This window comes from Pterocles gutturalis, unplaced genomic scaffold (genome assembly GCF_000699245.1).
Source record: "Pterocles gutturalis isolate BGI_N339 unplaced genomic scaffold, ASM69924v1 scaffold12764, whole genome shotgun sequence".
NCBI classification, from domain to species: Eukaryota; Metazoa; Chordata; class Aves; order Pterocliformes; family Pteroclidae; genus Pterocles; species Pterocles gutturalis.
Window position 1 is genome coordinate 14751 of NW_010130780.1, and position 23635 is coordinate 38385.

General features: G+C 39.6%; 1 protein-coding gene across 1 annotated transcript in view; it reads right to left on the bottom strand.

Annotated features, from left to right (window-relative positions):
- The window catches only part of LOC104466800 (cytoplasmic dynein 1 heavy chain 1-like), a gene marked incomplete at both ends in the record, with an annotated part of 38237 nt that extends 14713 nt beyond the window's left edge, over nt 1-23524 (bottom strand). The window contains 41 exon segments of the mRNA XM_010080346.1: nt 186-392; nt 888-1121; nt 1401-1541; nt 1668-1898; nt 2136-2363; nt 2756-2912; nt 3020-3258; nt 3441-3653; nt 4734-4917; nt 5113-5356; nt 5654-5813; nt 7284-7384; nt 7659-7941; nt 8635-8829; nt 8913-9101; nt 9179-9344; nt 9672-9833; nt 10549-10715; nt 10942-11088; nt 11487-11696; nt 11777-11862; nt 11865-11877; nt 12488-12601; nt 12972-13127; nt 13634-13873; nt 14079-14198; nt 14281-14391; nt 14503-14679; nt 14821-14961; nt 15108-15254; nt 15490-15639; nt 16246-16425; nt 16738-17814; nt 18327-18554; nt 18689-18960; nt 19143-19329; nt 20225-20480; nt 20688-20753; nt 20755-20850; nt 21447-21548; nt 23408-23524. Of these exon segments, the coding sequence (XP_010078648.1) occupies nt 186-392; nt 888-1121; nt 1401-1541; nt 1668-1898; nt 2136-2363; nt 2756-2912; nt 3020-3258; nt 3441-3653; nt 4734-4917; nt 5113-5356; nt 5654-5813; nt 7284-7384; nt 7659-7941; nt 8635-8829; nt 8913-9101; nt 9179-9344; nt 9672-9833; nt 10549-10715; nt 10942-11088; nt 11487-11696; nt 11777-11862; nt 11865-11877; nt 12488-12601; nt 12972-13127; nt 13634-13873; nt 14079-14198; nt 14281-14391; nt 14503-14679; nt 14821-14961; nt 15108-15254; nt 15490-15639; nt 16246-16425; nt 16738-17814; nt 18327-18554; nt 18689-18960; nt 19143-19329; nt 20225-20480; nt 20688-20753; nt 20755-20850; nt 21447-21548; nt 23408-23524 (7894 nt within the window).
- Nucleotides 23525-23635: the final 111 nt, after the last annotated feature.

A 23635-nucleotide genomic window follows, 5' to 3' on the forward strand; every position in this document is an offset into this window, starting at 1 on the left:
AGGTAAAATAAAATCAGTGGAACACTGTATTTTTCTAAATAACTGTTATCACAGAATAGTTTGGGTTGGAAGGTACCTTAAAGATCTCCTAGTTCTAACCCACCCTGCCACAGGCAGGGATACCTTCCACTAGATCAAGTTACTCAAAGCCTCAACGATACAGCTGATTACAAAGAAAAACAAACCTGTCTAATGAAGGATATGACTCTCTGTGTGCCATATTTGTCCATATCTGGCAAGTTGATCTCATCACAGAACAGCACCAGCCACTTTCCTAACTGCACAGGAGCCAGCACCACTCCATTAGGAGTACGCCTGTACTCGCAGTAGTGATCAAAAGTTTTCAGGAGCAGTTCTGGAGTAGTAGCACTGGAAAAGTTGAGTCCAACCACCTTAAAAAGAGAATAGGGGAAAGAAATAGTTAAAATACACTAAATACATATACTTTATACTATATTTTGGGACTGTGCTTCCCACTGCAGGTTCTCCATTTACCATGCAGCAACACCTCCTGCCCAAACTTGTACTTAAAACATCACAGCTTCGTATCTGTTTCTCTATCTACATACACTGAAAGATGAGAGCTATTTTTAAACACCACCACAGGTTTTTAAATACTTAATGGAAGAATGTTCCTTTATTATTGAAGCCGCAAAGGAGGGAAGTAGCTTTCAGGTTAAGGATCTTCAGACAGAGATTTAGACTCTGCTCAACAAAATTTTTTTTTTTGCTATGTATACATATGACTGACTGAGGTGGAGGTATCACTGAATTCTGGATAGTAAATCATTTCCATGCTAGATCAAGACTGCTTTAATTTTTAAGGAGATTACAATTGGTACTACTCTGTAATTCACACATGCACACACGCACACACTCTTGTGTACCTCCATGTCAGGCAGAGCTCTGAGAGCACTGAAAAGGGTCATGGTCTTTCCAGAACCTGGTGGGCCGCACAGAACTAGAGGTTTGTGTTCTGCCAGCCAAGTATACAGCAACGCTTCATGGCGAACGGTATCTAGGGTTGGTACTACAACATCAGGAGCTGCAACTTTGTGTGTCTCAACTTCAATTTGAGGAACCTTGGATTGCCATGGAACCCATTCACCTGTAATGGACACCTACGAGCACAAAAACATGATCAGATAATTTAGAACAGGAATGTAGTTCAACCTTAGTCAAAAGTTGCCTTTTTTTTTTTTTTTTTTTTAAACCACAGAATAGTTCACGGCATCAAATTTGATGCTATTATTTAAACAGGTAGCTTGTTCACTGAACTGTGAAACTGTAAAATTTAAGACAGTCCAGTGTTTTATCTTCCAGTTTCATCTCCAAAATCTAAAGAAAGCTTCTAAGTTAGAACACAAAGGAGCAACACTTCTAGCACAGGAAAGGTTTACCTCATAGTCAATTATAGGTATGTTGGGTGCAGTCGGCAGTGGCACGGTGGTGATTCTTCTTATGTATTCTCCCAGCTCTGCTCTCATTTTCAAACGACTGTCTCCAGAAAGAGACCAGAGTATTGCATAGACCAGGTACCTCTGTAAGAAGCAGCAAAAGCAGCTATTGGTTGTAGAATAATGCAACAAAACTTAATGACCAATAAATCAAATCTAGCTACTCAACACGTCAAACACAGCAGTCAATTAGCAGCATATTGTATTTACCTGGATGTAACGCTCCAGTTGATCTATCTGCATTGGAAAGTCAGGATGATTGGCATTGTACTGGGCTACGTTGCGGCAAGCTTGATGCAGCATGGAGAACAGAGAACCGAGACAGCGCAAGCGGGTGAGATCCATAATATGCTCCAACTTGAAAGCATGTTCGAGTGCTTTAGTTACCAGGCCATTAGATGTGAAATATGGCTGCATTATTGTTGCAGCATCTCTCTGAATCTGTTGGGGGAGACAAACACCACTCAAAGCACTTGCTTCTCATTTGATTACCAGGAAGTAGGAAATAATTTTATTTAATGTTTTAAATGCTTCATGTTTTAATATTCTTTAAAAAAAAAAAAAAAAAAAGAAAGAAGTCAGCTTTTTTATGATAGGCTGTCATAATTTCTAAGTACACTGTACTACTTGTGATACAACCATTCTTACCATTATCCCATAATGCAATTTAAGTCATACCTGCAACATTGGGGATGCTGCTTCTTCTCCTTCATCTTCTTTGCCCTTTCGCCTTCGCTGAGCTTCCTCCTCACCTTCATCCAGAGGAATGCTTCTTAGTCTGGCCAGGAAGTTATTGAAGATCATGTCTGTACTGAGCACATCCTCACTGAACCAGACCATACCACATCTTGACACAGTAGCCAAAGTAGCGTACTTCAGATCCTGCACCTCAAACATGATACGCACCTGACGAGTAAAAATTTAAAACAAGAGTGAGAAGTAAAAACAACCAACCAAAACAAAACAATTCCCTCCCAAAAACCAGACCTTTTAAATAAGTTAATTTGTATTTAGCCTCTGAATAGTCAACAGTAGCATTAAACCATCCTAAGGTAAGTTCATCAATACTACCTGTTAGCCTAGACTTTTATATAATCTACAAAGTTTATCTTACAGGGTCAGAATAAGTGTAAAGTAAAATGTTTACTTCCAAAAAAGCTCCTAACTCCAGCAAACCACTACCTGAGATCAGTATTACTCTGCTTGCGACGAGAAAGGACAGCACTAGTACAGATTAAGGTAAAAGCAACAAGTTTATAGCACAGAATGTAAACATCACATAAAAAAAGCAACATTACATTTGGTGGAAGGCTGAGACGCTCTCCATTTGGCAGAGTCAGCAGCTTGTTGTCATCCAAAACAGAGTTCAAGTTCTCAACCCATTCAGGGTCCACATCACCATCAAAGATAATCCACTGACGTTTCTGCAGTTCACCTCTCACATTGTCTATGATTCTACATTAAAGGAAATATTTATTGCAGTAGAGAACAGACTCAATAAGGCCAAAATATCCATGGCACAAATGTACTGGCCATTATTCATTTGTGCTACAAAGACTCACTTTCTCAGGACATGTGTGAACAAGCCATCTGTCCATTCTCTGGTGTTTGGATCCAAAGTACCATAGAGGTGATCTTTGCTGATTGCTTTTGGATCTATAATATGAGCAACACCTTCCACACCCTCCAGCCGTTCCAGGGCTTTCAGAAGGACTCTCCAAGCCATGCTCTTTCCACTTCCGGAGGGACCAACCATCATCAATCCATGATTTATCTGTGTAATCTGGTACAGCTGAAGAACCTGTGACATAAGAAACGATGTACCAATTAAGTGTTAACTTCAGTAGTCACTCTAAGTTTCTATGTATTGCTTGCTTAACACAAGAAAAAACAAAAAAGCTTTGCATATTTCTTGATAAAAAAGGAAGTTTAGTCTTACACACACCTTAACTTCAATTCCACATTTTCAGTTTTGCATTTTACCTTTTCAACCCACATGCCACCAACTTCTTCTCCATCACCATAGGTAAGGTACATTTCCTGACACACTTTCTTAAGCTCCTCTCGCAAGGCTGTCATCTCCCCACGATGATACTGTACTCCAGGGAACACATCAGAAAGGAGACTGAACAGCAATGGAATGTCTTCTGCAACCAGTTTTGGTACCATGGTTTCACATACACTCTGGATCAGGATCTGTAGAGAGTCAGGTTTTGGTTAAGATTTTTTGTTAAGCTTGCTTTACCAAATGTGTTTGACAAGGAACACTTCACTAAGTATTTTACTGATGAAGCACCAGACCAGGGTGGTCTTGGTAAAAACAACCATTGATGGGGTCTCAACTTTGACACTACACAATGAACTCATATTGATTTTCAGTTTATCCAAGTGTAGTTTCTTTTACTTCTTCACTATGCTTTCGTTATTAACTGCTGAGAAACTGAGCAGCAATATGCGTTATGAATGCACCACCTCACAAGAACAAGTCTTTCATTATGATTAAGGGACTCTTAAGACGTATTTAACTTTGTGCTTCTAAGCTATCAAATTCCTACATTTTCTAACTAACATTACTTTGCTTGCATGGCTTAACACTAAATGGTACACACTGCAGGGTTACTTGCTTTGTTTAGCGTGCATCCTGTACTTTATCACAGAAGTAAAGAGTTCTGTCCCAGTTTTGTCTGGGATAGAACTAACTCTGTTTTTAGTAGCTAGAATAGCGCTGTGTTTTGGATTCAGTATGGTATTTGGTAGGAGAAGAATGTTGATAATATACTGATATTTTCAGTTGTTGTTAAGAACTGAAGGACTTTCCAACTTCCCAAGTTTTGCTAGTGTGCAGGTGCCCAGGCAGCTAGGAGGTAGCACAGCCAGAGCAACGAGTCTACATTTGCCAATGGGATATTCCATATCATAGAACATCATACTCAGTATACAAATGAGGATCATCCAGGAAGCTGGCTCTCTCTTCCAGGACTGTGGTTTGGGGATTTTCTCTCCTCTGGGATCGCTATCTGAGAACCAGCTGGGCCTTGGTCAGAGCAGCTGCAGTGTGTCACTACATATACACATTATGTTATCATTATTACTTTTAATTTTATTCTATTTTATTTCAATTATTAAATTGTTCTTATCTCAACCAAAGCATCTCCTTACCTTTAACCCCTCCAATTCTCTCCCCCCTTCCCCGGGACAGTGGACGGTGAGCAAATGGCTGCGTGGTGTTTAGCCAGCAGCTGGGTTTAGATCATGACAAGCTCACACACACATTACCTCTTGCTCTGGCAAGTTCTCAGCGATTTCTCCCTCGTCAACGACTTCACCACGCTCTTCTTTCTCACGCTTTATCTTCTGAATCCTCTCCCTCTTCACGTTACCTGCACTAACCAGCACGCTCTTGAGTGCTCTCAAGCCAAAATCATAGTGACTTTGGGAGGACAGCTGTTCATCACAAAGCCTAAGAAGCAAAAGACACAAAACACAATGCGATTCTCAATAGGGACCAACACAACATTCAGCAAATGTCATTTGTTTACTTGCAACAATCACTTGAAATGACTGCTGCACAACATGCTTAGTGAGTTGCAGAGAACATTATAGCTTTGAACAATAAGCTCTATTTTTACTGATCAGAGCCAAACTTGTTACTCACTTGAAGAATGGTACTATCTTATTGGCAAGCACTTCAGCTGTACGGAAACCTTGGGAGTACAGCATGACCTGGGCAATCAACTGACGGTCTGGTTTTGTCATTGCCAAGCTACGGAACAACTTCTTCAAATTGTCAGGCAGATTTGACCTGCCTGCATAGCCAGGGTTCATGGTGATGAAGATAGCCATGTCAGGGCTCACTTTGACTTGTTTGTTCAGCAGCTCACAAGTAATAGGTGTTGCAGCTGAAAAGAGAGCGCATTTAGTTACACCTCAGCCAGTAATCAATCACCCCAAGAACGGAAGTCATACTTTATTCTATTTTAGTTTCCTACAGTAATGGACAGCAAGTCTCCTAGTACTGCAACTCAAATACTCAAAATACAAATTTCTACCAGCTGAAAGTTACTTCAAGTTTTTAAGTTTTGACAGAAAGTGGCTTCATCCTTGGATTGTTTGGGAGAAATGTAACTGAGCAACAAAACAGCATGAAGGGTGTTAGAGATGCTGTACAACACTATTAGGAACGAACAACTACATACTTTTGTCATAGTTGGGGTTGGAATGCTCTCGCAAGGCTTCCTGGATGCACTGAACTTGCTGTGAAACGGCAGAGAGCATACGCTCCTCCAGTCTGTTGAACTCATCAAAGCAGCCCCATGCACCCACTTGGCAAAGTCCCACAAAGATGCGTCCCATTGCCTGCACGTAGAGGGGAAAATTCACTGAAGTTGCATTATCATTCTTGCCTATGCATAGGCAAAGGGAGAAGAGCACTTTATACAATGCATCCAAGGCAGGAAGGACTTGTACATGTGTGTAGGTTGCCATCTTTGTAGTACTGTTAAGAGTTGTAAAAGGGTTCTAACTGACTTTCAGATGTTCAGTCCTTCCTATTACTACACACTGTACTGTAGTGCATTCATGGAACAGTCAAGGTAAGTCCATTGTATAATGTTTTATTTGCTGATACAATTAACATCACATGCAGGTATAGTCCTTTATCACAAGGAGGATACCAGAATTTCAAAACATTTCAAAACGGCAAACCACATGGCCAGAGTACGATAAGTTTTCCACCTAAAGAGTAACCTTTAAGGTAGGATTCCACAAAAGGCAACTTGAGGGAACATAATGGAGGTCTGAAAGTCACTGGCTTAGGACAAACGGGAATCAGCCTTCACTGTCTTTTCCACTACAAGAACTAAGGAATCATTAAAAAAAGACAGAAGAAGGTGCTCCTTCATGAAGTGCATAGTAATGCAGCAGAACTCTTTGGTAGCGAATGCTATAGAAGCAAGGGTATATATAGATTTAAAGGGACAAATTAATACCTAGAGAAAGGTTCACTGGAGCATCAATAGAGTAACCCATTTTCAGGTTGGGGCCTCCTAATCCTCACAACTCTCAGAAGTAGGAGGTGGACTGGGGCAAGGAAGGAATATCATGCACTCTCTGTGATCTTCCTACGTACAGGCCAAATGCTGACTAAATGGACCCCTGGTCTGACTGAAATATAGCTGTACAGAAAAACCAGATGGTCAACCTGGCAGAATCCATGAAGTATCATTATTTCTTGTCCACATTTTACTTTTCTTTTTATATATACCCCTGACCAAGGTTTTTTATTTTGAGACGTTTGCTGTGTTACAGTTTACAGAGGCATTTCATCTGGTTCTCAATTCAAAGATGTCACTAATTTTGAAATATCTGCACAAATTTGCTTAGTTTTGAAGGATCTTTCGCATGCTGAGGCAAACTCCACAGTTATGTTGCAAAGCATAATTTTGGTAATAGTACAGCTACTTTGGCAGTCTCACACTCTCATCTGTTCTCCATTAAGCCAGTACGATCAAGGCAAACTTATCAGTTTAAGTTAGTTTCCTAAAGCCAGACTAAAGCCCCCACCCCATACTTCCTCTTCCTTTCCCTCCATTTGCTGCTACAAAACTTCTTGTTCTAAAAGACCAGAACCCCTCCTCCAGCAATGTTCTGCCCCACTTCTGCTTTAGGCATCTTTTGTTACAGAGCATCTATATGACCCATAGATATCAGCTCAGTTAAGACTTACATATAACCATCTTGAAAATAAACAGTGCTAGCGTTTCAGAGTTCTGAAGAGACTCATATAGCTCATTAGCAGAGACTACTCTTTTTAATCAAACAGCTTACCTGGAAGTCAAACGTTTCATCACAGTTGAAAACCAACACAAAGCGGCCAAGCTGATGTCCAAGAGCCTTAACAGATTCTGTTTTACCAGTACCAGCAGGACCTATTTTTGAAGTGGAACAAACATGTTTTAGTGTTTATCACCTGAGGTACCACTGCCTACTCACATCATTTTCCAGCATGCTGATTCTGATGGTCCCTGACAAGAGGATTCAGTGAAACCTAAAACTATTACAACTTCCCTCAAAAGACTGGTTTATTCTTCAGTATCTTAGTTATCTAAGTGTTCTGCATGTTTACATTAAAGCTATATGTTAGATAGGACAGGAGTTTATATACTTGTCTCAAGTTTTTATTGTATTTCAGTACAAACTTACCAAATGGTGATCCTCCGAGTCTTGCCTCCAGGGCTTGTGTCATTGTCAGGTAACAGCGGTCAGTAAGAGGAGTCTGTACTAGCTTATCCTGAACACCGAGATACTCAAAACCATAGTTGAATTTGGCATTTGCCATCTGAATGGAGAGCTGTTGCAACACATCTGTCTGCTTTGGGTCAAAGTAGAACCGCATTTGGCTGAGCCACTCAAAGGACTTGGAGTTGTCGATCTTGCTTTTGATAAGTGATCTTGTAACATCTCTCTGGTGCACCAACTCAGTGATCTGGAGAAGGAAGTAACTCCTTAGATCACAGCAATACAAGCCATTGCTCATAAAGCCAGGAATCCTACAGCTTTTGAGATTAGCACAGTAAATAGCCATCACTTAGAAATCATAACATACCAATGTCTCTGTCTTAAAATCTGTTGCTACAAAGCCAAAACTAACAATGTTGACTGCTCTTGTTAAGGACTTCCCTAGCAAAAAGCACTTCAGTCCAGTTAGTCTGTTAATCCATCACACTACTGAACTGGATATTTTACTTGCCAGAAACTACAAAGACGAGTACTAAAACAGACCAGATAGTTCCCCTCTAAAAATCCACAGAAATGACCCAGGATGATTTTAACTCCCCCCCCCAATCTCAATCCTTATCTACAAACAAAAGCATATACTAATTACAATAATAAGGAGCTTAATGAGATATTTTACTTTTCAATTAAGAAATCAGTAACTTCCACATTTGGAAGAGCTACTTTGTAGATCAATTCAGTGAGCTAGTCTATAACACGCTATCATGCGCTAAGCTGACTAGAGTGAAAAACTACTGGCACCTACAGGATGAGGGCTTGATTAAATGGCATGAAACTTTTTCTTGGAGAAAAAAGTAAGTGTCTTGGACAAATCAATCTTTTCATTAAACTTCTTAAAATCCTCACCTGCTAACCCAGAAGATGAAAGGAGGTTTTTACTCACCAAGTGCTCCAGTTTCCTTCTGCGAAGAGGTGGCTGCTCCATCAACACAGAGTCTGCCAGGACATTGAGTGTGACCTCAACATTAGCTAAGACAGACTGGAGAGGACTGTTGTCTCCACCTCCACCCAAACCACTGAGGGCTGACTCAACATTCTCAGACCATGCAATCTGGGCTGACAGGACAACAAGCTGAGCCTGTGCAACAAAAATCCTCATCAGATAGTTTTCCTCACTGAAGTCACCAAGCTGCAACATGCTTAACTGTTCCATATTGATACCTGGTATTTGTCAATCCAAGAGATGTAGACTGCTGGATCAATTGAAGTTGCTTTTCCAAAGATTTCCACTTCAGTAACAGATTCTGCAAGCAATTTAGCAAGGGTCACTCTCATTTCTTTCTCAACAAGAGTGAGCCACTCATTGATCTTGGGATGTTCTGTGATGGAAACGGGCGTTTTGAACAGCACCTGCAAGAATTAGGTTTAAGTTAGCCCACATTCACTTATTATCAGAATTTTAATTAAAAAGAAACATGCATCTATACCTCCTCTCCTTCACGTGAGGATATCCCAAGAACCACAGAATTATCTTCATTGAGAATAATGCTAGAAACGCCAGCAAACATCTTCTTGAAGTGTTTCTGCAGCTTAGCAACATTTTTGCTATTTCCAATGATTTCAAGCAAGTCTTCATCGCCAACAAAATAAAACCTAATAATTACATAAAATTAGATCTGTATCAGAACTCCAACTATCACTTTTAATTTATTTATGCTTCATAGATGGCCACTATATAGGAGCAATATCCGAATCCTACAACCAGCCACAGATGAGCAAGTAAGGGAAGTTTTAGCTCCTGAGAAGCAGCTATAACTGAATTCTGTATTTAGGTGACAGATTCAAATAGCAATAACATCTTATATATATATATTTGCAATACACAAAAATTGGCAGAGGCTTTACAGAACAGTACACCGATTCCTGCATAGAAACATCAAGTTACTTTATTTCAAGAGTCAACTAAAGTCAACTTCTTACCGAGGGAAACTTTCCAAGTATTCTCCTAGTGCCTTCTGTATCTTCCCAAGCAAGTCTGCCAGTCTCTCTAGTGACCGCTGCACACCTTGAATGTTAAGAACATCCATCACAAGTGGAGATTTGGACACCTTTTTCATGAGTGCCAAAAATTCAGTGCTGATGCTGCAAGTAAAGTAACACAGTACTTCAGTGCAAACTCAGTAACCACAGGCCTACAGAACTCCAAAGTTATTTGTCTCTAAATGACCACTGCCTCTCTAATTGTTGTGGCTGCCCTAGGGAACACAAGGTTAAATTCCCCAAATAGCTCTTCATCTAACTCAAGTCCACAACAACAAAAAAAATCTAATTTCATTGCAACGTTCAATCTATTAATCCCACTGCTGAAGATCTACTTTTCTTCATTTCCTGAAGAGATTAATAAATCCGATTCTTTGATCTGACTGTAAGTGTGTGGAATGAACAAGGATGACCAGAGCAACTTAAAGCAGAGGGAGAAATGTTGTTTGAAGGTGAGATTAAAGGCTGTGGCAACAGAAATCAGCCTGCTTGTTGCAGCCACAAAGCCTGAAAAATCCTTGAGGTAGATGCCTGGAACTAGCAAGAAAAAAACACCTGAATCCTGAAAATCTTCTACAAGTTGTACATCAGACTGTTTATTGTAAACCTTCTTCTGTCATAGTTACCTACATGTACCTCTTGCCATATTTGTTTCCTTGATGAACTTATACCACAGGACTGTCATCCAGCTGGACCAGATAAGAATACCATTAGTTTTTCAAATTAGAGAGTGCTGCACTGAAGTCATGAAGTTGCAGGCCTGACCATATGGTGCCCCAAGGGGGGCAAGAAAAGAACAAAGCAATTAAAAAGTTACCTCTGGAACCGCTGGGTCTCCACAGGCAGCAAGTGCTTGATGTCTGCACTACCAGTAAAGATACCCTCTAGGTAGACCCATCGCCTTTGGACATCTATCCAGACATCAAAGAGAGCCATGATACGGTTCAGCTTGTCTTCCCAGCTAAGGGCATCTTCCTCAAACACCTAGAGTTTAAACGCCGCATTAATATTCATTTTAATAGTATCGGAAGTTTGATTTCTAATAATTATTAGTGGAAACAGTTGTTTGACAGTTACAAAGTATGTATATGCAATTATCTGTCTGCCAACTTAAATAGCAAATACAGTCCCTGATGACAAAATATACACACTAAACAAGAGAGGAAGGCAGAATTAAACAAAGATTCTTTAGCTTTGTTCTACATTTTACCTTGTAGTATGGTGATAGCTTCATAGCTGACACACTGTTAATGTGCTCTTTTACTTTGTTGAAAAGGTCATCCCATCCACGAATCAAACGACATTTGTTCTGGTAATTGACCAAGTCCAGTTCGTAAGTGTTCCACACCTCTCTTATCTGAAGAAAAAAAAAACAACTTTAAGATATGACATCAATCAATTCTGCTCCAACATAGTCACACAGTAGAAATGTATTACAGTAATCAGATTTTACTTTTTTTACCCAAGGATTTTAGGTTTATGCTCAAGATTTTGTTAAAAATACTGAGAATACAAAGCAGTTAGGTAAAATTTAAACAGGGTGGGGTCTTTGCGATCATTACCAAGGACTGCTTTTCTCAGATAACGTAAGTTTCATCAGAAGAAGCCTACATAGCTTTAAGGTGTTCCCCAAAACAGTTCCATGAAGTCTCAACACTTTTATAAACAGCTTAGATTGACAAGTTTACTACACAAGGGTCAGCTACCCAACAGCAAAGCTTTGATTTGCTATTACATGCAAGAGCCGATACTAGCCTGTTTCAAGAACTCTTCCAAAGCCATCTCTCCCTGAGCCACAAGCAGTACATCTTTGACGATTGCTTCGTTTCTCTGTAAATCGACATCCCAGATCTGACCCAGGGTCAATTCTGAGACAACCCAGTTAACGTGAAGCCGTTTCATCAGCTGTTTCCAGTGACGATCTTTAAGTGCCTCAGATTTCAGTTCAATAACTAACATGTTTATCTACAGAAGACAAGAAAACAAGTTATATGCTTGAACTTGAACTATAAAATACATGCACTTTAGAAATTAGTATAACTTACCTTCATGTAGCCCTTCAGAAGTCTCTGAACATACTCATAGGAGGCATACTGTCGCAAGCGGGCAGGGAAGTTTTTCAGTTGGTTACTAAGTTTTGTCGAAGCTGTCAATAACAAAAGCAATGAAATCATTCTCTACAAGTGCTGTGCACATAGCTGTACAACTTTACAGTTGTCTACACATTTTTACAGCAACCTCTCTCTAATGAGTTATCTACAGTATGGCTCTTTCTGTGTTACATGTATTCATGTAAAATGTAGTTACTTTATAGGTGGGGATGTAATTTTATTGGTCTGATTAAGATTTATAAAACAGTATTGTCACAGGCTGTTTATGGCTATTGCTCTCTACCTCCTGAGCACTGAGCTAAGTCTGATACTGTCCATCCAACTATATAATGAAGTTTCCTTATTGAGGTCCAACAGCCTATTTAAAACCAGCAGTTTCTTCTTTGTAGATGCAGTCACTCCAATCTCAATTTCAAAACTACCGGAATTGCTTAAGTCCCCTGCAAAACTATTTAAGTTGTGACAAACTCCGTGACTTTTTTTTTTTAGCATAGCATAAGAAGAAATACGCTCGAGAGACTGGAAAAGTTACCTAAACACTGCAAACGATCTGAAACATGACAATTAAGCACGTCTATCTCAAGAACTCTTCTTAAACTTGCATGTAAATGTGGTAGTCACACTGTTTATGTAGAAGTGAAGTACCTTGCGAGGCTGTACGGAAACCCAGGGTTGTTCTTTCATTTGATCAATCTGTTCCCAGACCTTAGAGAGCTCGGACCAGACGCCTTTGAGATCCTGCAACTCTTCAAGGGCTACCTGTAGTAAAGAATGTATCAAACATCAGCAGCTATTCCTAATTTCTTCAAAGTCATTTAGCATGGGGGAGTTAAACAGAACACTTATAACATGTCAAAAACCTTCAGATAGCTTGCCAATCCAACAGAACTGCAACAGCAAAAGACCAGATGAGATTTTTACATCTCAGGTCCTTTAATAGCTTCACAAGAATCAGACAGTAAAGGAAGAGATCACGGACAATCTCTTAAGGCTAGAACTGAATGAGTGTAGAGATTGTCTTTTGAAATTAGTACATCATAGGCTACAAGTCAATCCCTTAAGGGAGAGAAAGATGGAACTGAAACATTTTTATTTGAAACTGACAAGAGGTTGTGTGAGCAGGTTGTACCTGGACGCGCTCTTCACTGCCACTGAGCAGACCTGTATCAGTTAGTTCCAGAGCTTCCTTGGCCTTCGCACACTTCTCACGATCATCCTTCAGTCTACCAAATTTTCCTTCGTAAATAGTAAGAGCTTGAAGAGCCTCTTCTGGACGCAGGTTTCCCTAAAGTTGGCATGGGATACATTAATCCAAAACTGCTACAATCAAGTTGAAGCTAAGCTGAAAGCAAGGACTAAATATTAAATATTGGTCTGTCTCATTATTTTTCCATTTCCAGTTTGCTGACAATAAGGCTACATACTAATCCAGAATAAGCCTCATCCCACTTCTACATGCAGTTTTTGGCTTTACTAAATACCACTTCAGAAAAAAAAAAAAAAAAAAAAAGGAAAAAAGTGGTTTGCTTCTGAATACTCCTGCACTCATGCCTCTGACATATCCCTTGTTTCAGACAAAGGTTTGTTAGTAACTAAAGTCATCTTGCTTTTTGCACCTAACAGAAACCTACATTTTAAGGGTAAATTTCCCTCTGCCACCCCCAAAAAAACTCAACACATTAGCAAGTTATTATAGAATGCTCAAAAGACTTTTTCCATAATCTAAAATTAAAAAGTGCAAAAAGAGAATCTACCTCATTTGCTGAATGAGTATCAATCATCACCACTTACTGTTACAGGCTTTGTTTTCTCCCAGTCTGTTAGCAAGTCAGTTGTTCGGCTCTCCACTGCACGATCCTCTTGAACTATCTTCATTTGCAAATTTGCAACTTGTTGCTGAATGGCAGAATCCTTTCTACGCATGATGTCATTAAAGGCACCCCATTCTCCTTCAATGTTGTCAATGTACAGCCAAGAGGATGGAAACTGGAACCTTTGTTTCTCAAGCAAGCGCTGACCGTTGCGATAAAGCTACAAGAGAAAGTGACTGTAAGTTAAAAAGACAAAACTGATTTAAGTTGCAAGGCTAAAAAAACATTTTAACAAGTGGTCACTGCAGATTTGACAGGATTCCTCAGGATATGAAGTTCAAATCTGTTCTCATTAGAACTTGAATGTCCTGAAGCTGCATCTTAAGAGCTAAGCCTAAGTAAGAATTATCAGCAAGACAACATACCTCAACTTGCTTCTCAAACTGCTTGATTTTACGTTTCAAGGACTGCACGTATGTGATGAACGTCACTGCATCTGATGTGCTGGCAGTGTCCACTGAATGCTGCTCCAGTTCTTGACGGGACTGTTTGGGGCACAAATCAGTGTTTTAGAAGTCTAGAACAGTTGATCTGAAAGTGAAAAACCGGAGTTTGTATTTCTCTTACCTTAGAAATTTGTGAATGAAACTCTGTCATATTCTGACCAAGCATTTGGCCAAATTTGCTGAGCACTTCCTTGTGCCAGGAGTCATACTTCAAGTTTACCTTTGATTGTACCTATAATAGAATAAGTTATATAATAGCAATTAGTTGGCCTTGCTGTTTTCTGTTACACATCCATTCTGTAATTTAATATATTTATCACAAACAATAATTACAATTTCTCACCTTGCCATAGTCTATGACAACAGGTCCAAATTCCTTTCTGGTTTCTGCATTGTCAAATGTTCCTCTTGCCTTTCTGATCTGAACTAAAAGGGCTTGCCACTTATTCAGGTCTTCTCCAAGACGGTTGTATATGTTTTCAGCTTGCATATCCCACAGACACTGGTACTGCAGCCAAACCTAATTGAGATATTTCCCAAACAATATTCAGAATTTCTCCAGTAAGTTCCAAAAGATGTGTGTCCCTCCAACCCCCAGGAAAACTGAGAGAAAAGTCTGCATTCATTTTAGCTGTAGCATTATGTGGTGCCAGCCTCCTACCTTGACATACTGCTCCACTTCAGTCACAATTCCCATGACAGCAGAGTATGACTCCTCCAGAGCTGCAGGGCCATCAGGCATCCTTGTCAATGCATTGCGATAGAATTTCTCTTCCTCAGACAGCTCGTAATGCACTCCAACCTAAGAACCACAATTATACATGTGATACACATGAACTTCTAGGGCACTCAGATTCAGTCCTAGAGCAACACAGTAAGATATCGAGCACAATTAATTGCAAAGTGAAAGTAACTGCTCAGGCTTACATACAGCTTCATTACACTTACCTGGTATCTCTGACTTTGAATTCTTGGTAGTGACAGGATCACCATCTTCCAAGAGAACATTTCTTGATAAAGTTTGTATCTACATTCTTCAATTGGTGGATTCAAGTATATCACCTGGTTGGTTATTCTTAGTTCATGTACAATGTTCTGCAGAAACAGTAAACACACTCAAGCTTTACTGGCAGATACAACTACTTGTAGACACCAATTTTGGACTTCAAGAAGTAATACACAACTTTGAAAAATCAACTTGCACTTAAATGGGAGGAGGCAAATATGCAGAAGAAATATTTATCTCCCACATAAGCCTCAGATGTAATTCTTACATTAAGTAATTGACAATGAGGAAAAAAACCGAAACAAAACCCACAACAAAACTTACTTTGATCTTGGGTTCTCCACCAGGCTTATGACTCGCTTGAGGAGCATCTGTATCCATGTCAACTTCTGCTTTGTCATCTGCTTGTCCAAGAAGAACTTGGGTCCAGGCCCTCAGTCCAGCTTGCAAACGAACACCCAGGATTCTTTCAATCTGAAGAAAATAGGGCATATTGGAGGAAAAAGCTGCATAGTCACTGCATAAAGATTCCTACTATTGACATATTCGGACACCAGGCCTCAAAGAACCATGCGCTCCTTCACTAAGTCATTGAAGGGATTTAAGAGTTTGGGTATATTTTCACTGAATATCAGTTCAAAGCTTCTCCTGTCCTCGTGGACTTGAATGGAATTAAAAAAAATTAACTGCTTTGAAGTTAGCCTAGTGTTCAATAACCTGAAACTTGAGAGGCAGAACCAAACAATACGAAGGCAATGAATCTTCACTACCAGCATAGCAAATTTTCATCACCCTTTGTCTACCTCTCTCCCCAGCATCTTCTAGGCACTCAAGCTGTATTAAACTTTTTTCTTCAAACGACAAGACTTCCCTTGAATTCATTGATCCCAGAAGTCAACAACTAAAAATCAAACAGGTCCTCCATCTTCTGCATACCGGAAGACACACTGAAATTTTCATAGAATGGGAAGACCGAATTTTCCCCAAGTGACTTTATTATAAAAGGCATAATAAAACATGTCTTGCACTTGATTAAAATGTCTCCTCTGAATATATACTACTCCTTGGTCTCAAACCTACCTCCATATCCAACTTATTGACCCAGATCGGCAAATTTGAATAGGAATGAAGATTTAAGTCATCCACAGCTTTCTGAACCCTGTTCAAGATTTCGGAGAAAGTCTTGTGATCATACATGCATGTTTCCAATGATCTCACTTCCAGGTCTATTTTCTCTTCAATAATGAGTAGATCATCCACCTAAAATGGTTTAGAAAGAATGAGATGTTTAGTTTGACAGGTTAGATAGGGGGAACAATAGCTATCCTGTAATTGCTAATCATGTCTCTTTATCAGGATGCACCAGGTGTATTAATTTTAGCAGTACTAAACTATCCATTCAACGGGCCAATTTGCACCAACTCAATCAGATACTTAACCAAAGAGTTACAGAACAGGCTATCAGCCATCCAATTCCACTTTTGGCAGACCACACATTACTGAAGCATAAACGTAAAGATTTTGCAGAATTTGAAAGATACAGAAAATAAAAGAAAGAATTTGAAAACAAACCTTCTCCTGGAAACTGAAGACAGTCTCAGCTAAGCGCTGTACATATGGATCAAGTTTGTATGATTCCCACACGAGCGCAATTCCTTCTGCAATCAAAGCCTGCACCTCTTTCTTCAAGCCAGCAACCAGAAGTGAGATAGTATTACGCTCTTCTACTTTCTCACATGTTCGTTCATATGTTCGGACACTTTCAATGAGAGAAATAGCAAATGGATAGAGCTGGTTTGCCTGGTGAGCTTTGTTGACAATTGCTAGTGGAACACGGAAACCAAGCCACTTCAGGTTTCGGACTTCTTTTGAAAGTGTTATTATTTCTGGGAGGAAGTTCACTTTCAGTTTCAGGACGTTTCCAGTTCGACCTCTAACGCGAGTGCTTTCAATGGTGAAAATACGACCAGACACACCAAGATTGCGTTGCTGAACTTTTCTTGCCCAGTCATCAAAGATCTCCTGAGTGTTGAGCTTCATGCGAAAGCTGTCTCCATCCTGCTTAAGCTTCTGACCTTCTACGTGGTTCTCCCAACCTTTGCCAAGGACATCTTCAACACGCTTCATGTAAGCGGTGAGCTGTCTGTCAATCTGTTTTGCCCAAATTATAGACCCAGACACAGGAGGCAAGTCACGAACGTGACTCATTTTACAAGCTTGACTCTGTGGGTACTGTACTTTAAACTTGTCGTGAAGAGACTCAATGTCATCTTTTACGCGCTGGATCAATTGTGTTTGATATTCACGAATGGCGCCACGAATGTGAGGTCTGACAAACAAGGCATTAAACCGAGAGAAGATTCTGAACATTTCATTCGCATTCTTTGCTGTACCAAGCTGGTCCCTCAAACGGGCAGTTATTCTTGTTTCAACTCTATCAATTCTTTCATCATATCGTTTCATTGCTGCCTCCCACGCTTCTGTACCTTCTTTGGAAACATCTAACCCATCTACTTCCTTAACATTCTCATAAGCAAGATTGACTTCTTCAATCGCATTAGCATCTGCAGCATCAAAAAGGACTTCTGCTACTTTCATATCCTGTGGTTCAGGTACCTCTCCTTGATTTTGCTGGGCAACAGCAGTTACCTGCATTAAAATGACAGTTTAGTGAGTTAGGTGCTTCAAAATTTACCTACAAATAGTGAAACACATTTTGTTCTAACAAGCATTGCAAAACCCCTACAAATTAGTACCAAAGCCTTAACAATCACTCAGTCACGTTTCAGATTTAAGTTCCACCAGGAACAGGGCAACACAGTTACTTTATAAAATTCCACTACTGTGCAGCATAATCTCATTTTCCACTGTGGTTTAGCCAAGCTCAAGTATTTGCACACTTATTAATCTCCTCTATGTTAAGCCTGGACTTGCTGTGTCTACTAACGTGAGCATGTAGTGTGTGAAGTACGTCAGAATTAAAGCTAAGCCTATTAGCAACGGTTCAAAATTAGACTTGTTTTTGGAAACATACAGCGAAACTAAACGTTACATTAGTTTTGCGTTTGTAACTTTTTAAAGCAACAGCAAACACTGCCAAAGGCAAACACTCTTGAAGAAGCCACGCAAACTTTTTGTCTGATAACAACTAAGAATATTACCTGAGGTCGCAAGACTCTCACAATAACTGCCCTCAGCTGCTCATGCTGACGCCTGAATTTCCTCATTTGATCAAGACGACCTTGGAGCTTCCTATGAGCAGGATTGATACGCCACACCATCTTCAGGTTCTCTTCCCTTTTTCTTTTCACAATATCTCTCAGCAGAACTTGTAGCTTCTCATATTCATCATCCCAGGTTTGGAAAACTTCAAAGCATGCAACCATCACCTGAAGAGAGTTTTAGAACAGGAACTTCAGATCCCAAATGAAATGCTTCCTGAAAGTCACTATTCCATGCAAAAATACAGCAGCCAGAGCCACAACGCAAAAAATACAGACACCAGTATCACAAAACCACAAACCTTTTCAAATTCTTCATAGGCAACGTGCATCAGTTTTCTGGTTCCCAACACTTTAAGTAGCTGAGAGCTCAGATCTCTTGAAATAGCCTCCACTAAACGCAATGCCCTCTGGATTGGGTATTTTGTGTTTCTGATTTTTCTCAAATGAGTAAATATTGCAACAAGGGCCTGTCTTATTTTGTCCAGCTCAGTAGCAGACAGCAAGTCATTCAATGGAAAGTCTTTCATCAGTGGATTATAGTCATTCACAGTTTCCAGAGCCTGTTTTAGACCTAAATGTAATAGAAAAGATTTAATATAACATTTCATTTCATTAATCAAATGTGTATACAACAGTAGCTTTAACTAGACCAAGGTTACTCTAAACAGCATTGTTCTTTCTACCACAATGTTCAAGTTTCATAACAGCTTAAGTTCCGTAGGAGATTTGTGAAAAATTGAACAGACATTTTACCTGTGTCTGTATCGAAGCTGACAGTTGCATGAAAACGTTTGCCATGTTTTAGAATATCCAGAGTTAAAAGGACTTCTGGACTTTCACGTTTTTCCTGAATGCGATACAGAGCCCGTTCCAAATTTAACCAGAAGCTTATCTCCTGTAATGCAGTACCTGATGCAGGATCTCGATCTAGTTTGGTCACCTTAAAAGTAAGAAAGGGAAGGGAGAGAGAAAAGCATTAATTCACATGCTTCAACTGTAAAAACTTGCTCTATTAGTAAATATAATCAAAATGCTTAACATCTACTAGGTTTTAATAATCCAACATCAGACAGCTTTGGCACTCATTCTGTCAGAAGTGTAGGAACTGCAACGCAACAAGAGTCAACATTTAATTCCAGTGGCCCTAAAGGTCAGTTTTAGGACCTTCATGTAGTATCTTCAGCCCAATCTAAAAAGGTCACCTGTCTACTTTTCTGATCAATGCCTGTATTCTGGCTAATGACAGATGAGCCAGGCAAGAGAACAAATATTTTATGCTCTGGAGTAAGAAAAGACACTGCTCTTCCATAAGCAATAGGTGTTTATTGTAGCCACAGAGGAAAAAAAAAGAGAGTAGTATCTGACATGGTATTTCTGAGTGACAGCAGAAGAATGGAGTTCTTTTGAAAAGTAACAGTCAAGAGTACAAGAGATAACAGGATAGGAGGAACTGTTCTGAAGTGACTGTGAGTGCACCTGGGGAAATGACAAAAAACCCAACAAGACCAGTTTCTCTCAATCTGCTGTAAGGATTTGACAAATAGTTACAAAATTCACAGAGTTACTGTTACTTGAGTCTGTTACAGCAGATATAAAATAGTCACGCTCTCAACGACCTACAGAACAATTTAGACTAGACAATTTAGAGAAGGCTTAGTCTAGGCTAAAATTACTTAGTCTAATTTAGACGAGCGTTTCTGGTGACTCAGAAAACTAGTCTCAGATCTTCAGAGTATTGTACATGGAGCAGTATTTTACCAGTTAAAACTGCGACAATGATACACAGTACTACATAGAAGTTCTTATCACACATTTTATTACTTGGGGCTTTTTACCTTTTGTATCTCTCTAATCCAGCGGTTGACTCCAGACTGTAGCTGATTGAGGAATAATGGATCCTCAGCCTTCTCACCAAAATCTGTAACCTTTGGTTTTTCTCCACGTTCATAACACTGCTTGGCAACATTAGTAATGGTTGCATGAATTGGCAGACTAATCTCTGGAATTTCAATATTTTGCTGCAGATGCAAGAGGCCCATTTCAAGTTCTGCAATCTTTTTCTCAACTGAAGGAGCCATCTTATCTCCATCCCTGAAAAAGCACAGATGTTTCCATATAAACCAAAACAAAAACTATATACAACACATGTACGCCATCTGAACTACTTCTCCTGTCAGCATCATAAGCAACTGTTTGCTTCAACAATTTCATGACTTGCCTTTAACAGTCACTTATTTTTTTAATTAAACGCCTACTTTAATTAATTAGCAGAGAAGTGCAGTATTTACACTGAATTACCTGTCTGCTTTGCCAGATTCTCTGATGTAGGACTTGAAAAAGGGAGCAACAGCATTGCTAATGAAATTCATATGGAGAATCTTCACTGAGAGTGAGCACTCTCAGCTGGGAAGACACTGGTTTGTCAGCATCAATCACTGGTGTACGCTTAATGAATGCCAGGCTGCAGAACAGAGAAGAGAGTTACCAACTAAACATGTGAAACTTAAGTGGTAGTTAGAATAGCTTTAATCTGATTGCAGGCTTCCATCATAGAAGTCAAATGCTAACATGCACGATCATACTTTATAATCTTTCTTCTAAGAGAATCGAACACAGGTCTTCGAATAAATCCATCTTTATACTTCAGTAATCAGCCAAACTTAGCTATCAATAAGGACTCTGCAGTATGGGCACACTAAAGGGGCACATATCTTACTAAGCTTCAGAGTCAAATATGCATTAAGGTAGCTGACAAATATGCAAGAGTCAGACATAACCAAAGATGACTGAACCAAAGTTGTGTATATTTACATATATGCCAAATTAGTAAGACTTTTGTTTCTTTAACCTCAGAGCTAGAAGTCCTAAGTCCATTCCTTTTGGCCTCACGACACACCCCTGTTTTATCTGAGCCTCTACCTTGAAAAGCTATTGCCCCAACTGTATAAAAACACCGCATGAAGCACTAGGTAAATTTCTAAGTAAAGTAGGTAAATCTGCTTGTGTAGTTTTTGCATTCATAGGGTAGAAGCATCAAGATCTATTTTACTAACTCACCTGTTTGATTTTATTCCATAATGAATGTCAGTGCTGATACTGTAGGAAATGAACTCTTTTTCTTCTTCTCCCTCATCTCCCACATCCTCTGCAAAAAATATGCTATGTAAGAAATATTTTATTTCTAAGGCATCTGCCACTCTCTCTCAACCATCTTCTGCTATTACCAGACTATTTTCTAACCTTAATTTAAGTTAAATTTAGCTTTACAATATCCCTCAGATTAGGAGCAAGCTCAGTTTTCTAACAAAATCTAATTAACTTTTTTAGGTTGATATAAATAATAGTAAAATATGACAAGTGAATTATAACTCATATTCTGAGAGAGAAACCTTCTGTAATATAGAACGCACATTTATATGCGGAGACATGCTGCCAGAATAACTACACTTCAGTGAGAACATTAAACAGCTACTTTTTTCTTATAAATGTTGCTTTGTATTTTCAGACTTTTTCTTTGAAAGTGATTTAGAAATGAAGTCTCTGAACAAAAAACCTCCTGACAAAACAAAAACCCAAGCCATGGGAAGAAACACTTGGGCATTACCACAGCCAATGTATCACAGATGATGTAATTGCTGGGGATGCAGGCAGTTGTGCTGCAATGCAGTGATTTCAGTGCAGAAGGCTACTCCCTGTTGGGGGACACACTCCGACTGCACACATTGCAGTGGCTCCTCATCCTGCTTTGACTTCATTTGGCCATTCACAGGACATACAGCCTCAGGGTCTCACATTTGCAATGCAGAGCATCAGAAGCCTGGTCACAGAACACTGTACCAGACACCACAGGAACCAGTAGGAAAGCTGTTGGCAGGCTGTGCAGCTAGTGATATCACATAGCAGTTTTCATTACTTAGAAATATGGCTTCTGTTTTATTGTATTTGTAATCAATAATTTACTTCATGCTATCTAGTCCATCCACAAGTTTCAATCATAATACTGTTTTCAATAGTGTCAAACAAGACCTCCACATGCTGCTGGAGGTTCCAAATCTCTTAAATCTGAAGACCAGCTGTCAATCAGAAAATCCACTCTCCCCAAACAACTGCTGTTAAACCAGAAGATACTGATGGAAATGCCTTCTGCCTATAGTAAGTCAGTATTTAGCTCCTAAAACAGGTAATAAGTGTCTCAATTTGTTTTTAACTGTACACGTATAACAATATCTATGCCACAAGGGTGGTGTTAACTGATCACCATTATCTTTCATTACTTCCAACCTGAACTAAGGAAAAGGAAGATCATGTGCCAGACATAACAGAAATTTACAAATAATCTGCACAGCCTATTAAAATCTAATGGATTTTCCTTAAATCTTCTTAAAACACTGTATCATGAATTCATAAAGATTGTTCTTTTTTTCTCGTCTAGAAAATCCTACTGTTATCCTTGTTGAAAAAGAAGTCACAAATTTTGGAAGGGGGAGGAGGAGAACAATCAGCAGAAATAGGCATAAGATAAACAAAGACAGGATATTTTAAGCAATGTCTTAAGTTCACAATGAACAGACCGCAAGTGGAAGAACCTTCTTCCCATTTCTCTCAGCGCGCAGCAACTGCAGGGCATACGTCCAGTATCTTACACCACGGCTGTTGACATGTTAAATAATGTGATACAAAGTATGACAATGTCAATATTTGATATACATCTATAGGGGCCGAATCAACAGCACACTAGGAGCAGAGATCCAGAAGTTTAATATTGAAATTTTGCAAGTTCAGACTGGCAGGCAGGTAGCTGCATACAGGCTGTAGGTCTTGTTTAACAGTAAAAGCCTGCGTTATTAATGAGGCCAGGTTATATTTTATTACTGTTCATTATGCTGGATTCTGTGACAACACCTGCCTATTTAGCAACAGATTTATTGACAATAAAAAGTAATTTTCAGAGTCAGTAACAGCAGCACATAAAGAACGAAGACGTTTCTCAAGTCAGAGTGTCAGCTCCGCCGCAGTACCTAACGCAGCGCTGGATGAGGCTGCGGAGAGCCGTCCCCCCGCAGCGCAGCCACCAGGCTCTGCGCACTGAACAGACGCCGCAGGCCTGCACCTGCTGTAGCCGATTCAGAGCCTCACTGATTGAACCATGGAAAAGCACTTTTTACCGGCTGATTCAGGTTTGGGCATTTTTTGCCTGCAGGGCTGTTTTTGTGTTTTTTTCGCTGTTTTAGACCGGTTATTCGCCC